Below are 17,015 nucleotides of genomic sequence, written 5' to 3' on the forward strand. Positions count from 1 at the left end.
CAAATAATTACATACTGTAGAGGCTGAAAATTCTGTGATGGCGGCCTACAGGCTGGATGGCTAGGGAACCCAGTAATGATATTGTCTCTGAACTTCAAAGCCGCAGAATGAGGGATGATGATGATGATATAGTCCTGATATAGTCTTGAGCTAAAGGCCTAAGAGTCCTCTGGGTCAGGATTGGAGGTGAGGTTGGTCTAAATCTCAGATACAAAGATAAGGAACCTGAAATGAGGTCATAGAATGATGGTTCTGGAAGTTAGAGCTAGAGAGAGAGAAGGAGGGCCATAGAGATGAGCCATGCAAGAGATCGCACCAGCACGGTGATGATTACCCTTCTCCCACTTTCCTTTTCATCTGGGTGCCTAGCAAATTGTAGGATGCCCTCCCATAATCAGGGCTCGTCATCCCCCCTCAGTTAACTGATTCCCATGCTAGTCTTTCAGGAAACACTCGCACAGATGCACTAGAAGTATGCTTTACTAATTCAGCATCTCTCAGTCAAGTTGACACCTTAAATTAACCACTGTATTGGGACTCCTCTGTCTTCTCTTTTATGAGTTTCATCGAGTTTTTAAGTTTTCATGGTTGTCCATTTAATTTGGCATTTCTTGTGTGTATGATGTGATTGTGAGTGTGGGCACGGTGCACATGTGGAGGTCAGGCGACACCCTCAGAGTTTGATCTTTGCCCACCATCCTGTTAGCGGCAGGGTCTGTTTTTGTTAGCTGCTGCACACACCAGGCTAGCTTGCCGGTGGGCTCCTGTGGAGTCTCCTTGTTTCTGTTTCCCATCTTTCTGTAGGAACACTGGGTTACACATGTGTGCTGCCATGCACAGCGGCCTGTGGGATTCGGGGATCTGAACTCAGGTTCGCCCTTGTATGGCTTGTGCTGATCTTTGTTACCTCAGCTTAGTCTGTTGACAAAACCACATATACATGTGGGACTCGTTATCAAACTTTTTTTTTTTTTTAGTATCCACTCTGAAAGATGAATAAAATAGTTTTAACTTAAGCACCATCATTGCCAAGTCTCAGAAACTTGTAACTCTATTCTTTATACAAATGATTGTGAGCCATTATTTGTATGCTGGGAATCAAACCCAGGTCCTGTGGAAAGACAGCTGGTTGTAATATAGTTATGGTAGATTTCAGAATCCTTTATTACAGACTAAGAATATACAGTTTCCCCCCTAGGCTGTGCTGTTATGTGTTAGCATCTGTAGGAACTGGTACTAGAAGCCTGTGTTACCACATCTAGCTGGTAACACTATTAATATGGCTTTGGTAATTAGTCTTTTTTTTTTTTTTTTGCATTGTTCCTCATTTCTCTTCATCTCCCTTAGCATGGATTATTCTCTTTCTGTTTTTGCATTATCTTTAATTTTTAGTACTCCACTGAAGATTAACATCAGCAGCACGAGGTAAAATATATACTAGAAGGGATGAGAGAGAGAGAAAGAATGAGGGCCTGGGGAGATGGCTTAGTGATTAAGAGCACTGGCTACTTTCCCCAAGGACCCAGGTTCAATTCTCAGCACCCACATGATGGCTCACAGCGCCTGTAACTCCAGTTGGAGGGCTTCAGTGCCTTCATCTGGTACTGCATGCATCCACGACGCCTGGAGCAGGGGCTGTCAGAGTGCCCCGCAGCCCTCCATCTTCCTTTGCTTCACTTGGCACAGTTGTTTTTCGTTTTTCCTCAAGGTAGAATGTTTGTTCCAGTACCCGGTGGGCTTGTATGTTAATTCTTGGAGACATCTGCAGAAACCAAGCTCAGTTTTAAAGTATTTGTTCCCCAGCTTAGGGTAAGTTTTTCACACTGGTTCACATAACTTTGGCAAGTAAAGTAGGGCCTTACTATGTACACTTGATGTGTCCTTAAGAATTGAGGGGAAATTTTCAGAGGGAGGGTGCATGGCAAAGCCTTCAGAAAGTGTTTGTCACAAGTGAAGGCACTTAACTGGATTGCACCAAAGAGGTCAAGGTATTGCCATCCTTAGCTGATATAGTAAGTACTTTGCCAAATGGTATTAAATACAACATTAGTCAGAAAAACATTAATTTGTCTAGCAGTAGAACAGACTCAGTGAATCCCTTTGATGGTGTAGTGATTACATCTTTTTCAGTTTTATAGAATGATGATTTCAGGTGGTTTGTAAGTTGTTACTAATATCCAGTTAGTCTTATCAGTAGTGTTCCTGGTGGGATTTTAGTAAATATTCTCATAGTTTTAAAGATAAACATGTATTTGCACAAAGCACTTTTGTTAAATATTGCTGGTGACCTTTAGAAGTGAATTGAATATATCATCAGTTTGTTTTTTTCAAATGCAGTGAAGAAATAGGAAACATTCAAGTAATTGATATGTCAGTCTTATGGTTCTGCTCCTGAGGTTCTAAATTCTCAACTATAGGAACATAGTTAGTCTTTTAATTCTTCTAGACACTGTGATAGAGTGCTCAGTAATTTTATAACTCTCGGCTGTGTTTTGGTTCACTTTCTTTATATTGCTAAGAATAGCATATTATATATAGTAAGATAACTGTATACCCATAGAGACATTTATTAGTTATTGTTCTTTGTTCTTCTAATCAGAAATCAGAATAGTCAATAGGTATTCTTAATATAAAATGGTTGTTCCTTGTTCCTTTTTTTTAAATCAGAAATTAGAATTAGTCAACAAGTATACTTTTTTTTTTTTTTAAAATCTAAAGTGTCCTTTAACACTTCTTCTTTTAGACTTCTAATTCAACCTCAGGACAAAGTAAATTATGGATTACCGATACCCTTGTTTTGTGATCCTGTAATAGAGTGGAGCTTGGGCTCGTTTCATGTGTAGGAGCTGGATGGATACTGTGACTGTTGGGGCTGGCTTTTGTTCTCAGTGCTCATAAGCCTTGATTATGTCAGTTTGCTTATCAAACTGGTTTATAGTTTTATCTTAGAGATTTGATCCTTTAAAAAAAAGTTTCATTGATGTTTGCTCATCTATCTGAAATTTATAATTCAATAGTTTTGATATCTTAAGAATTTAAAAATTGTAAAATGTATATAATGTAAATTTGCCGTTTTTTTCCCGTTGTATGGTTGGTGGTGTTTTTGAGACAGTCTCATGTATCTGAGGATGACCTTGAGTTCCTGATCCTCTTGCTGCCACTTCAGAAGTGCTGGGATTACAGGTGTGCACTACTGTGCCCGCCTCCATTGTAACCAATGTAAATGTACATTTCAGAAACATTATATCCCTGACATTGTACAACCATTATTGCTATCTTATTTCCAAAAATGCATCATTATATCAAAGTGAAACCCTATAATTATTTGATGGTAATTCCCTCTGTCTCCTGCTCCTTAACTCTTGGTGGTAAACTCTATTTTCAGTCTCTATGAAATTTTCCATTTTAGGGATTTAGTAGAAATTAAATCACCTAATATCTGATATCTGGCTTATTTTACTCAGAATGTTTTCAAGATTGAGCTGTATTGTAGCATATATCAGATTTTATTCATTTTAAGGCTAAATGATTTAAGGCTATATTTTCCTAATGCAGTCATTTTTGATAGATTGGATTGTTTCCATCTTTTGGATTTTGTGAATAATAATGTAATGAGCATTGGTTGAGTAGGTAGGTTGAATTCTTCTTTCAGTTCTTTTGGATTTCTAGAGGTGGAATTGTTGGGTCATATGGTGAGTGTATTTTTAGCTTTTTGAGCACCATCTGTTTTTTTCAAAGCAGCAATGTGTAAACGTTCTGATTTTTCCACTCTTGCAAACATTTGTTATTTTGATTTAATTTTATTTAATTATTTAATAAAACTCTAGATTGTGAAGGTAGTCCCACCAGCAATGTGTAAATGTTCTGTTTTTTCCACACTCTTACAAACATTTGTTATTTTGATTTAATTATTTAATAAAACTCTAGAGTGTGAGGCGATAACTCATTGTAGTTAGGTTTGCATTTCTCTAATGACTAGTGGTGGTGAACATCTTTGCTGGCTATTTATGTACCTTGTTTGGAGAAAGGTTATTCACACTTAGCCTGATTTTGAACTGGATATTTTTGTTACTGTGTTTTTACATGTTCTAGTATTAATTCTTTATTTGATATATGTCTTGCAATGTTTTTACTATTTTTTGGGCCTGTCCTCTCTTGACAATGTTTTAACAGTGTCTTACTTTATTTAAGAGTTTAAATTTTGATGAAATCTGTTTATCTATTTTCTCTTTTTGCTGGTATATTTTGTTTCATATATAAGTAACCATTGCCATATCTGATGTCATACAGATTTCCCATGTTTTCTTCTATGACTTTTATGATTTCAGCTTTAAAAAAAAATTTTGATTGAAAAAAGTTTTTCATACAATATATTCTGATCATACTTTTCCCCTCTTCCAACTCCTATTCAATCCTTCTCACATCCCCACACAACCAACTCCATGCCAATTTAATTTTAGGTCTTTGACTTATTTCAAGTTGGTTTTGTGTATGATACAAAGTAAGGACCCAAGTTCATCACACGAGTGTGTGTGTGTGTGTGTGTGTGTTCATGCTTGGGCATGTATGTGTGCAGGTGCATATGGAGGCCAGAGGTTGATATCAAGTATATTCAATCATTCTTTACATTATTTTAAACATACTTATTGTTATTAGTGTGTTATATTATACACCCAATTATATTGACTTTTGTTTTCTCTTTGGATTGTCCTGGCACTCATTTTGAAATTAATTGAACATGTAGGAGAAGTTGTATTTCTGAATTTCCTGATTTGTTCTATTGAACCATGTCTTTATACCAGTACCATACTATTTTGACTATTGTAGTTTTGTAGTGAGTTTTAAAATTACGATGTGAGACATCGCTCATTTATAAGTTGTTTTGACTACTCAGTCTATATTAAGATTTCATATGAATTTTAGGATAGGTTTGTCTGTTTTTACTGAAAGTACCATTAAAATGTTGTGAGGATTGTCCTGACTCAGTTAGTTGCTTGGGTGTCATTGCGTTTTAGCAGAATTAAATCTTTTCAATCCAGAATATGGAATGACTTTCCATTCACTTAGACTGCATTTAATTTTTTTAAAGCAACATTTTATACTTTTCAGTATACAAGTATTTCACCTCCTTTGTTAGTAATTTATTCCTAATTATTTTATTGTTTTTGTTTGTTTGTTTGAAGACAGAGTTTCACTATGTAAACTTGGTTGACTTGAAACTCTCTTATAGAGTCAAGGCTAGTCTCAAACTCAGAGTGATCAGCCCATTCTGCCTACCAAATGCATACACCACCATGTCTGGCTGCTTTATTGTTTTTTTATTTCATTGCAAATGTAATTTAAATATTTTTTAATTATTTATTGCAAATAAATAGAAACTCTCCATTCCTCCTCATACGTCTTGAGTCAAAGTTTAAGTTGTCCAGGCTGGCTTGAACTCAGTCTATAGCCCAGGCTGGCCTTAGACTTGTGATCCTCCGTCCCCTGTGTAGCTGTGTAGGCCTGTACCATTACCCTGCCTTTACAAACTGATTGTTAAAGTAGCTTTAATGAGATAGTATTTACATCTGACAATTCACCAACTTCAAGTATACAATTTAATGTGTTTAGTTTACTTGTGGTTGTGTTATTATCATGACAGCTCAATTTTAGGCCATTTTTTTTTTTTAAACCACATCCCAAGAAAATCCTACATCCATTAGCTGTATATAAATAACATTAGCCTTATGCAACAACTAACCTACTGTTTTGTTCATAGGTTTGCCTATTTTGTTGAAATGGGATCATGTAAAGTGTGAAATGCAGCTGACCTTTGTGTATTGATTTTATATCCTGTAGCTTTGCTGAATTCCTTTATTTGCGTTTTCCCACATACTCTACAGTGTTTTCACGCCACTTGCAAACGTTTCCTCCTGTCTTGTCTAGGTGGCTTTCATTACTTACTTTTTCTGATGTGCTTGCTCAGGCTTTACTTGTGCTGAATAGAAGTGGCCAAAGCCAGCCATCCTTTGCATGTTCCTGATCTTGGGGAAACTTTTCTCCATTGACTGTGACATACTGTAAGCGCATGAACAGTGAGTCTGAATTTTTATTTCTCATGTGAAATTTTGATTTAATGCTTTATTTTTAAAATAAACATTGAATCTTGTTTTAAACCATTATATTTTGAAAATTACTATGTTAATGTATTATTCTCTACTAAAGATTTGTGTGCAGGATGTGTTGTTGAAATCAGTCTTAGACTCAGTGATATGCATTGAAGAGCAGCCTTCATATGTTTCTGTGACCGACTCTTCATGTCCTTTGTATGTATGAACAGTATCCCTCTGAATGTCCCACGAAATGACTGTTTACGTACCATTGCAAGCAGTGTATATGTTTGATAGGTAAAACAACTATAGACTTTTTAAAAAGGACAATTGAGGGGTTAGAAGTTGCAAAAACAGCTTAATGAACTTCCATATACTTTTCTAGATTTATGTTTTGCTTTGTTCTTGGACAAGGTGTCATGTTTGTGTCACTCTGTTCTCTCTATACACACATGAATACATTATTTGGCTGAGCCTTCTAAGGATAAATTATTGATATCAAGACCCTGTAACTTGACATAGTTCTTCCTTCGTCTGTTTCCTTAGATTAAAGATACTATCTTGCATTGCTTTGTAATATAATTATCAACTTAACATTTAACTTTGTAATAATAAAAATTTTAAAAATTACATTTATTTATTTATGTATTTGTGTGTGTGTGTGTGTGTGTGTGTGTGTGTGTGTGTGTGTGTGTATGTGTCTCCATTTATGTGCCAGAGTAGCTTGTGTGGGGTCAGAGGACAACTTGCTGAGTCTGTTCTCTCCTTCCACCATGTGGTTTTTGGGGTTGAACTCAGGTTGTCAGTCTTGACGGTGACACTGAGCCGTTTTATCTGCTCAGGTATAATAATTTTGTCTACTGTTCATCCAGTACCGAAATGTCACAATAATATCCTACAGCAACCTCCATTTTTAATGTCTTGATTCGGAGTCCAGTCCACAATTATCCCCTGCGTTTAGTTGACTTGTCTCATTGGCGAGGAACAGCAGGCGTCATCTTTCATACCGTTGCTCTGGTTGGAATCTTGTCATACCACAAGTCACGTGTTCTGCAGTCGTGTTCCCTCCGACAGACATTTAGTTTGTCTGGTCGTTTGCTGCTGATGGCTGGCGATGGTTCACCTTGGGCAGGTGCAGCGACCACGGTGGTCCTGCACTGCTTCCTGCTGCTCCCACTTGGAGTCACACTGCCTTCTGTGTGGCGCTAGTGACAGCCAGCTCTCCAGGACCATGGACCTTCTGAAGGATGATACATAGAACGTCCATTTGGATGCTGTATATTCATTCTCCTTGCTTCCGGGAGATACCTGTGTGCTAATGATTCCTTCTGTGCCTTCCGAGTGTGTCATGGCATGTCCTTTTTTTAGTAGCACTTGGAAAGCTGTAACTATTGGTGGTTTCTTTGTGGAAGACTAACACACTGATTTAATTTATTTATTGAATGATTTAGACTTTCAGTTTTGAAAAATAATTAGCTGCTCTGTAAGAATAGTTTGTCACAAAAAATTGGCAACATAGGTTGCTTATGATAATTTTGTTAATTTAATCTCAGTAGCATTGTAATATTGCTCACTTTCTTATGGAATTTTTAAAAATTCACTTTTTATACGTAGTATTTTAAGCCCTTTTAAAAATTTTTAAATGATTTTGTGAATGTCTGTGTGCATGTTTGTGGTATGTACAGGAGAGTGCTGGTCCCCTCAGGCCAGAGGCATTAGCTATCCCCTGGAGCTGGAGTAACAGGCAGTTGTTACACTTGCTGCCTAGCTTGGGTGCTGGGAACCAAGTCTGGGTCCTATTGAAGAGCAGTGTAGGTTCTTAGACACTGAGCAACCTCTACAGCTCCTGCCCTTTTTATTATGTGCTGCTTTTCTTTTCTTTTCTTTTGGTTTTTCAAGACGGGTTTCTCTGTGTAGCTTTGTGCCTTTCCTGGAACTCGCTTTGGAGACCAGGCTGGCCTCGAACTCACAGAGATCCACCTGGCTCTGCCTCCCAAGTGCTGGGATTAAAGGCGTGCGCCACCACCGCCCGGCTTATGTGCTTATTTTCAAATTAAGCAATTTAATTCATTTTGCTTTCTCTTTATGTTTTGAGTTCTATTGGTGTGGGGTAGGGGGCACAGACAGGGTCTTACTGTGTTGTACAGGCGGTTCTGTGCTCCCGAGCCTAGTTTCAGTGCTCCTTTTAAACTGGACTATTTCAGACTTGGCTAAAACTATATTTATTTTGTAAGCACTGGTTTAGTCTGTATCCTCCAAATTTTGACATAGAGTATTTTTTTGTTTTGTTTCTAACTATTTCTTCCCTTTAATTTCAGAGCTTATTAGCATTTCTGGTTGTTTTTTTATTGATTTATGGTTAATTGTGTGATATATATGATTATATATCATATATATATGATTTTTTCAAATTTTCAATATCTTGAATTTTATTGGCAGTGGTTTTATGGCTTGATATTATCAAAATCTATAGACTTGAATGTGTTTGAAGAGAATATTGTCCAGCCATTATGGTGCTATATCTGTATGTAAGTCAAATATATTGTCATTTTACAGGTCTGTTTGAGGTATCAGTTACACAGAGAGATTTGAAATGAAATGGCTTTCCAGGAAACTGAGATATTCTGTGTTTTGACTTTATGCATTTTGAGGTTATATTATTGGATGTTTATCATCTTACTATGATTAGTTGACTTTTGTTTTTGCTCTAATGTCTATATTGAAATTTGAAAATGACTTAATTTTTTTTCTGGAGGTGAGGAGGTTAATTCCAATTAGACTGTGCTTTCTTTGGTGGCATTTTGTGTAAATTCAATTTAGAATTGTATAGATTAGGGTCACAGAAATTTAGAAAGGATGAAATAAACATTATGTAATTTGAGGATGGTAGTAGTAAACCTGCAGACTTTCAACAATGGTGATGAGGAAAAGCAGTAACAATAGACCACTAAAACCCAGTACTAGCCGTTCAGTGAGGATTATCTATTCTCTCCATATGGTGGAGTTTGGAAAACAAAAGAATGTCATTAGTGCCGGGCAGTGGTGGCGCACACCTTTAATCCCAGCACTCAGGAGGCAGAGCCAGGCGGATCTCTGTGAGTTCGAGGCCAGCCTGGGCTACCAAGTGAGCTCCAGGAAAGGCGCAAAGCTACACAGAGAAACCCTGTCTCGAAAAACCAAAAAAAAAAAAAAAAAAAGAATGTCATTAGTAACCTGATTCCTAAATTTTTAATTTTGATGCAATACCTAATTCATAGACACTATATACTAATTACATAGTTATCATTTGCAGAATTAGAAAACATGAAGCACAGTAATGTGACAACATGAAATGAATCAGTTATCAAAAGTCCACTGAAAAGACACATATGCTAGATGTTTCACTAGACCCTGAAGTCATGCTCAGCTGTATTGTCTTTTAAAAGTTTTTTTTTGTTTTTTGTTTTTTGTTTTTTTGTTTTTTCGAGACAGGGTTTCTCTGTGTAGCTTTGCACCTTTTCCTGGAACTTACTTGGTAGCCCAGGCTGGCCTCGAACTCAGAGAGATCCGCCTGGCTCTGCCTCCTGAGTGCTGGGAATAAAGGCGTGCGCCACCACCGCCCGGCTTAAAAGTTTTATTGATATATTTTTCACATATCTTTAAACAAGCTGAAATGAAGATGCTTCAATGAACAGTAAAGGAATGAAAACTCGCAGGTTTAGTGAGCTGAGCTTTTAAATTGCTGCCAAACTAGATGCACACAGTACAGAGGGAAGATAATTATAGACAAAAATTTGTTTATAAACACAGAAGGAAAACTTCTAAATGAAGTCAAAGCAGAGATTTCAGCTGTGTATTGAAAGAACCATTAAAGTCAAAAGAAGGGTTTTTCTCAAAAAAAAAAAAAAAGGTTACAGTTCTTAAGGCCACCTAAGTAGTAGCATGCCCTGTTAACCAGGAAAAAGAAGGGAAGACCTTGTGAGTCAGCCAGCGGACAGTCCCAGCAGTTAAACATTACTGTGCCTGTCAGTCGAGATTCTTGCCAGCACTTAGAAGTTGCAAGTTTTAGAACAAAAGTTTGGTACATTTAGTTAGTAAATGATAGACAACCTTATTAATTTTTACTTCCCCCCATTTTTTGTAGTGTGTGCAGTGATTTTTTAAATTAGCAATTTTCATTCAGCCATACAAAAAATTTTAAATAGTATTTTTTGTATTATTTGTTTACTTAGAGACAAGATCTATTCTCTTGTTTTTTTTCTTTTCATCTTAGTATCTTTAGCATCTTGTAAAATACTTGACAAACTGGCAGTATTGAGATAAACTATTTTTTAAACCAGAGTAACTGAAATTTGATTCTGATGAGCACATGGTGGTTAAAATGTTTTAGCAAAGGTTGAAAGGATGGGTATCTTAAGAAATGAAGGATAGTATCTTTCTGCACAGACGCATTTTCTCTAAAAGCATAAGGCAAACAAATGCTGTAGAATTATATATGAGAAATGAGAATCTGGCACGTATACAGATTTTGTGGAAGCACATATATTAACATAAATAGGCTATGTGTATACTATTGTCTTAGGAAATTCAGTTCTTACTCACTTACTCAGTTCATTTATGACACCCAAAGTTGTCCTTTCACCTGTATATGTACACACATGTACTTGCACACACATATGCACCTGCACACACAGATTTGCTACACACACACACACACACACACACACACACACACACACACACACGCTCCTGTAACCCCAGCACTTCTAAAGGTAGAGGCAGGAGGATTACGAATTTGCCTGGGCTACACAGTGAGTTGCAGGCTGGTATGGACTACATGCCCAAGATCCTGTCTCAAACAAAAAATGAATAAATGTCAAAAATGTAAATGTATATACACATAAATAAAGGAACCATTGTTTATTTATAGTAATTATTTCATGCTTCTATTGAATTTTTATTGTTTAAGAAATACTCATCTATTGTACATCTACTTTATATCATATTTATTAAGAAAGTAACTTATACTGTTTTTGTTTCAGCGAAACCATTTACTTCTAAAGTGAAACAAATGAGATTACACAGAGAAGACTTTGAAATATTAAAGGTGATTGGTCGAGGAGCTTTTGGGGAGGTAAGGCGATTTTATAGAATGTTTGCTAATTGTTTTAGAATATAGTGATGAGAGATATTTACCTGCTATTATAATTGATATGGCTGATCAGAAAGTGGATTAAAGTTGTGAATGAAACATTGCATGGAATTGTTTTCTACAGTGCTTCACTTTTTAATGTGTACTGAATTTTGTTTGTTTCTTTCTTGTGCCAAGGCCACACTATCTCTTGCTGCTTCATCTCCTAAGAAGTCTTGGTGTGTCTGCTAGAGTTTCTTCCTCTGATCCTGCTCTTTCCTCTACTTGTGTTTACACACACACACACACACACACACACACACACACACACACAGTGCACATACGTGTGCACACACATACACACACACACACAGAACGTGAGCATGCATGCACACACGGCAGGCTAGAGAGATCTGAGTTTGGGTTAGGATTCCATTAAAACTGGAGAAGAGTTTATAATTAATTGAAATTTTAAGATTGAGTCAGCTAATCCATACACAGGATATTTAGGGCTTTATAAGATTGAAGCTTCATTCATATAGAGAATTCCACATTTTTTAGTAGGTTTGCTAGATGTATGATATTCCTGAGGTTATTTTAATTAAAATGCCTTACGTTTCATTGTCTAATTGTTGAAAATACAAATAATTGCAATTAGCTGAATTTTATTTATTAACATCATGACTAGTCTTTGTATTAATTTTACTTTTAAAGTCATGAAATGTGTTGAGTTTCAGTAAAACGCTTCCTCTACATCTGTTGAGACACTAGTCAGTTTTCTCCCTTATTTGGTCAATGTGTTGAATTTCACTTGTTAATTTCAAATATTAAACTAACTTTATAAAATGGTTGTGTATTATCTTTTTTATGCATCAGTAGATTTGGCATGCTTTTAAAAATATGTATTTAAATTTTTTCACCTATTTTTTGGACAGAATTGGCCTGTAATTTTCTTTTAATACCTCCATCAGATTTTGGGGTCTTGGTTTGCTGGTCTCATGAGAGGAGTGTTTTCTCTCTTACTGCTTTCTGCAAGCTTCTGAAGTAATTGCCATTTCCCTTTTATGCTTCTGGAGTTTCACAGGTGAAGCCTTCTGAACCTGGAGTTTGTTTCTGAGATAGTCAATATATTTAATTTTTACAATGGGCTTTTAAAAATTATGTGTCAGTTTATTCACCTCATTACTTTTAGAACTTAGTATTGTATTGGTCAGTTATTGAGTCATACGACCATTGGTTGATATCATTTTTAAATTTGTCTTGCTAGGGAGTTGTCTGTTTTTTTTTTTTGTTTTTCAGTGGATTGACTTCCAGCCTCTTCTGTTTTGCTGTTGTAGATGAATTCACAGTCTTTAATATTTTGTTTTCTTGGTATGAACTTGCTGTCCATTCTTCTAATTTACTGAAGTAGATGATTTAGCATATTGGTTTCTAGCTCTTCTTTGAAATGTACATTCTGTACTGTTTTTCTCCCAGCAGCCTGGTCCTGCTTCCATTATTGTTTGCTCCAGTTTTCACTGCAGCTGTACATTTTCAATTGTTTTGTTTTGTATCCATGAGTTTAGAAGTTCATCTGTTTCTTTTTGTTTGTTTGTTTGTTTGTTTTTTATCGAGACAGGGTTTCTCCTTGTAGTTTTGGTGCTTCCCCTGGATCTCACTCTGTAGCCCAGGCTGGCCTAGAACTCACAGAGATCTGCCTGGCTCTGCTTCCTGAGTGCTGGGTGCTACCACCGCCCGGCTAAGTTCATCTGTTTCTAAGCGCTCGAGGATTTCTGGTTACATTTCTGCCATTGAATTATAATGTGATCAGAGCTGAGGTAGCATATATTGTGTGATTGGAATTTATTAGGTCAAACTCATTAATTTAGCTATTTAAAGTTTCCTGTTTTCTCTTGAGCTGCCATTTCCTGAGAAAGGAGTTGGTTTATTTGTTTCTTTATTTCTTCAGTTTTTTTTCTTGGTTCTTTTTTTTCCTTGACCTATTTCTTCCTGAAAGAATTTTTTCTTTTCTTTTTTTTATTTCTTTCAGTTTTTGCTGATAACAAATAGTCATTTTTGTCTTCTTAATGATGAACTCTTGTATCATTATAGAATGTTCTTGTTATCTCTGTGATGCTCTTTGATATACATTAGTCTGATATTAGTAGAAATATTTTAACTGTTAGCATTTACATTAAATACCTAGCTGAATTTTTTTAGTTTGTTTCCTTACTATAGCCTTATAGTACATTCACTAGTAAGTGTTAATACCAATTCCTTGTTAGCCCTCCCCTCTCTTATCATAGATTTATGCAACCTGATTTTTAATTTTATATTAATAGAATTTTTACTATATAGTCTTGTTTCTAGCTTCTGTACTCCACATTATACTTAGGTGTCATACCCTTGTTTTTATTCTCATCTGCCCTTTCACATTTATTCGCTCTTTGTGTGTGTGTGTGTGTGCATGTATATAAGTGTGTGTGGATGTGCCATGGCATGCATGTGGAGGTTGGAGGGCAATTTGTGGGAGTCATTTCTCTCCTTCCACCATGTGGGTTTTGGGAATTGAACTCGGATCGCCAGACTTGGCAGCCGATGCCTTTACCCCCTGAGCTGTCGTACTGGCCCCACATCCTAGTTTTCCACTCGCTCGCTCGCTCACAGTATTTCTTTGTCTGACTACACCATATGTTTTTTTCATTCATAATAGCGTTGTTGATTGCTAAAGTTACTGATGGTTTTTGGCTGTTCAGAATATTGCTGTCAGAAACATTCTTATTTACATCTTTGGTGAGGTATAAACATTCATTTATGTTTTATATAAACCTAGGAGTGGAATTCCTGCATCCTGGGGTAGGCATAGTTAGCTTTAGTAGATAGTGCCAAATAATTTCCCAAGTACTGAGTCATACTCATACTCTCTGTAACACTAGTCTCATTTTCCAACTTAAGCCACTTTTGGTAGGTTTGTGGAGGTGTTCATTGTGACTCCATTTTGCTTTTCCTGTTAAGTCCTATTAAAGCCCAATAACTTTTTGTATTCCTTTATATCTTGTAGATATCCTTTGGACAAGTAGGGTTTTTATTTTGAGGGGAGTTAGGGAGGTAAGAGTTGAATGTTATTGGTATATTCTGGATACAAATGATTTCATGGATTTGTATGTACAAAAAGTGGTTTTGCTTTTCCTTTCCTGGTAGACCTTGTATTCAATAATTAAACTGTAATGATTAGTGATTTTTGTGTTTAAGAATTTTTTCTTAATCTGAAGATCATGAATATTTTCCTTTCATCATAAAAAGACATTTCTTTTTATTTTATGCGTATGAGTGGTTTGTTTGCATGTATATATGTGTACCATGGTACCTGGGACCTGAAAAGGTCAAAAGAAGGTGTTGGATCTCTGGAACTGTAGTTACTGAAGCTGCCATATGGATGCTGGGAACTGAACCCAGGTCCTCTGCAAAAGCAATAAGTACTTGTAACTTCTTCTTCTTTTTTTTTTTTTTTTTTTGGTTTTTCGAGACAGGGTTTCTCTGTGTAGCTTTGCGCCTTTCCTGGAACTCGCTTTGGAGACCAGGCTGGCCTCGAACTCACAGAGATCCACCTGGCTCTGCCTCCCCAGTGTTGGGATTAAAGGGGGCGCCACCACCGCCTGGCTACTTGTAACTTCTAATCTATCATTCCACCTGCTTTCATCTTTTTAGAAAGTCTTCCTATAAAATGCCAAGCATGATGATGTATACTTGTAATCCTAACACTTGGGAGGCTGAGGCAGGAGTTCAGCACCAATCAGGGCTACCTAGTATGTTTGAGGCTAGCCAGGGCAACATGAGACTGTGTCTCACCCCCCACCCCCCCAAAAAAGAAATTCTTTCTGTAATCTTTCAAAAAATCTTTTCTATTTATGTCTGAGTCTGTGATTCAATTGGTATTGATTATTTTGTGTTTTCTGAAGTATTGTCTAAACATACTTTGCTTTTATTGAAATAGTTTTGCCAGCACTTTGTTTTTTTTTTTTTTTGTTTTTTGTTTTTTGAGACAGGGTTTCTCTGTGTAGCTTTGCACCTTTCCTGGAACTCACTTGGTAGCCCAGGCTGGCCTCGAACTCACAAAGATCTGCCTGGCTCTGCCTCCCGAGTGCTGGGATTAAAGGCGTGTGCCACCACCGCCCGGCCTTGCCAGCACTTTGATAAAGAAAAGAAATTCACTTGGCTTTCTAACTGTGTATGTGTTGTGTGCTGCATGTTCTGTTTATCACTTGGTCTTGTTTGTGCCAGTACCACAGTAAATGAATTCCCGTGGCTTTATACTAAAAAGTTTAGAGCATGCAGTGGGAGTGTAGGGTTGTGTTAGTAATTCTAGGACTTTTGCATTTTAGAACTCGCATGTTCAGTGTCCATCATGCCTACTAGTTTGGAGCTGAGTCATTGAGAGTATAGAGATAGAGTTTAGGAGAGCTGACATCTACTGCTGTTACATCTAGTTCACAGACAAGGAGTTTCTCTTGAAAAGTCGGAGTGTATACAGTGGAGCACTTGAGTAACACTGTGTGTGTGAAGTCAGGAGTTGAGCCTCAGGTGTTGAATCTTGCCTTCCCCCTTGTTTGAGATCTTTGTTCGCTGCTCTATCCTCAGCTAGCTGGCTCTGAGCTACTGGGGTACTGTCTCCTCTCACGTCTGGCTATAGGAGCACTGAGATCACAGATTGCTACCAAGCTCAGCTGTACCTGGGCCCTAGGGATTTGAACTCTGGTTTTTACACTTGCATGGTTAGAACTTGATCCATTGAGCCATTTCCTCAGCCTTCTCGTTGCTTCTTAATGTCTGATTTATTTAAGATTTAGATTGTAGGTATTATGCACAGTTTGTTAAATTTATTCCCAAGTATTCATGCTTTTGATTTGATGGCAAATGACTATAAAATTTTTATATCCAGTATTATATTTCTGATATGTAGGTACAATTGATTTTTATTTATAGCTGCCTTGTATTTCCCGATGTCATGTTTTAGTCATTTATTTGAGAAGGACAGTTTCTTTTTTAACTTTACAGACTGTACATTCTGTTTCTTTCTCTTGGTTTATGGCACCTACTTAGGTGGCTACTGAAGTGTTGAGCAATGTGTCATGAGGTGGATATACTTACCCTTCACTGAAATTTAGGGAGAATTTTTTTTTTTTAAGGATTAAGGATTTTTAAGACTTTAAGGATTCAGTATTCACTGTTAAATATGGTGCTAATTGTAGGTGTTTTGCTAGATGTGTTCTGTTTGAAGAATGGGTTTTAATACAGTTTCTGAAGTTTTAAAATTTTAATAATTAATCATTGCATCTGCTGCAATAATTGTATGGATTTTCCCTTTTATTCACTTATTATGATGATCTATTTTGATTTTTATTCACTTATTAATTGCATTATTTGATATTTTTGTGTATTTAGTTTTTTGAGTTCTTTATATATTCTGGATATTAATCCCATTAGATTAATAGCTAGTACATACTTCCTCTCATTCTGTAGAGTGTCTCTTCTCTTTGTGTGAAGTATATCCTTTGCTGGGCAGAATCTTCTTAACTTGATTCAGTCCCATTTGTCATTACTTACATTATTTTATGAGCTGTTGAGAGTCTTGTTCACAAAATCCTTGGCTGTGTCACTATTTTGAAGTATTTTGCTTGTTTTCTGAAGGACTTGGACCCATTTTTAATGGATTGTTATGTAGGGTGAGAGTTAGAAATCCAGTCTTGTTTATCTACATGTGACTCTCCAGTATTCCTAACACCATCTATTGAAAGACTGCCTTTTTCTGCACAGTAAATTGCGCTGTCTGCAGAGTA

At 36.6% G+C, this 17,015-nt stretch overlaps 1 protein-coding gene across 17 annotated transcripts in view; it reads left to right on the forward strand.

The window, feature by feature from the left end:
* The window catches only part of Cdc42bpa (CDC42 binding protein kinase alpha), a 211,874-nt gene that overhangs the window by 27,190 nt on the left and 167,669 nt on the right, over window positions 1-17,015 (forward strand). For all 17 annotated transcript variants that reach the window (XM_076548064.1, XM_076548060.1, XM_076548071.1 and 14 more), the window contains exon 2: window positions 11,111-11,202. In XM_076548064.1, coding sequence (XP_076404179.1) covers window positions 11,111-11,202 — 92 coding nt within the window. The remainder of the gene's footprint in view (window positions 1-11,110; window positions 11,203-17,015) is intronic.

The sequence above is a fragment of the Peromyscus maniculatus genome, chromosome 11 (genome assembly GCF_049852395.1).
Source record: "Peromyscus maniculatus bairdii isolate BWxNUB_F1_BW_parent chromosome 11, HU_Pman_BW_mat_3.1, whole genome shotgun sequence".
Taxonomy (NCBI): domain Eukaryota; kingdom Metazoa; phylum Chordata; class Mammalia; order Rodentia; family Cricetidae; genus Peromyscus; species Peromyscus maniculatus.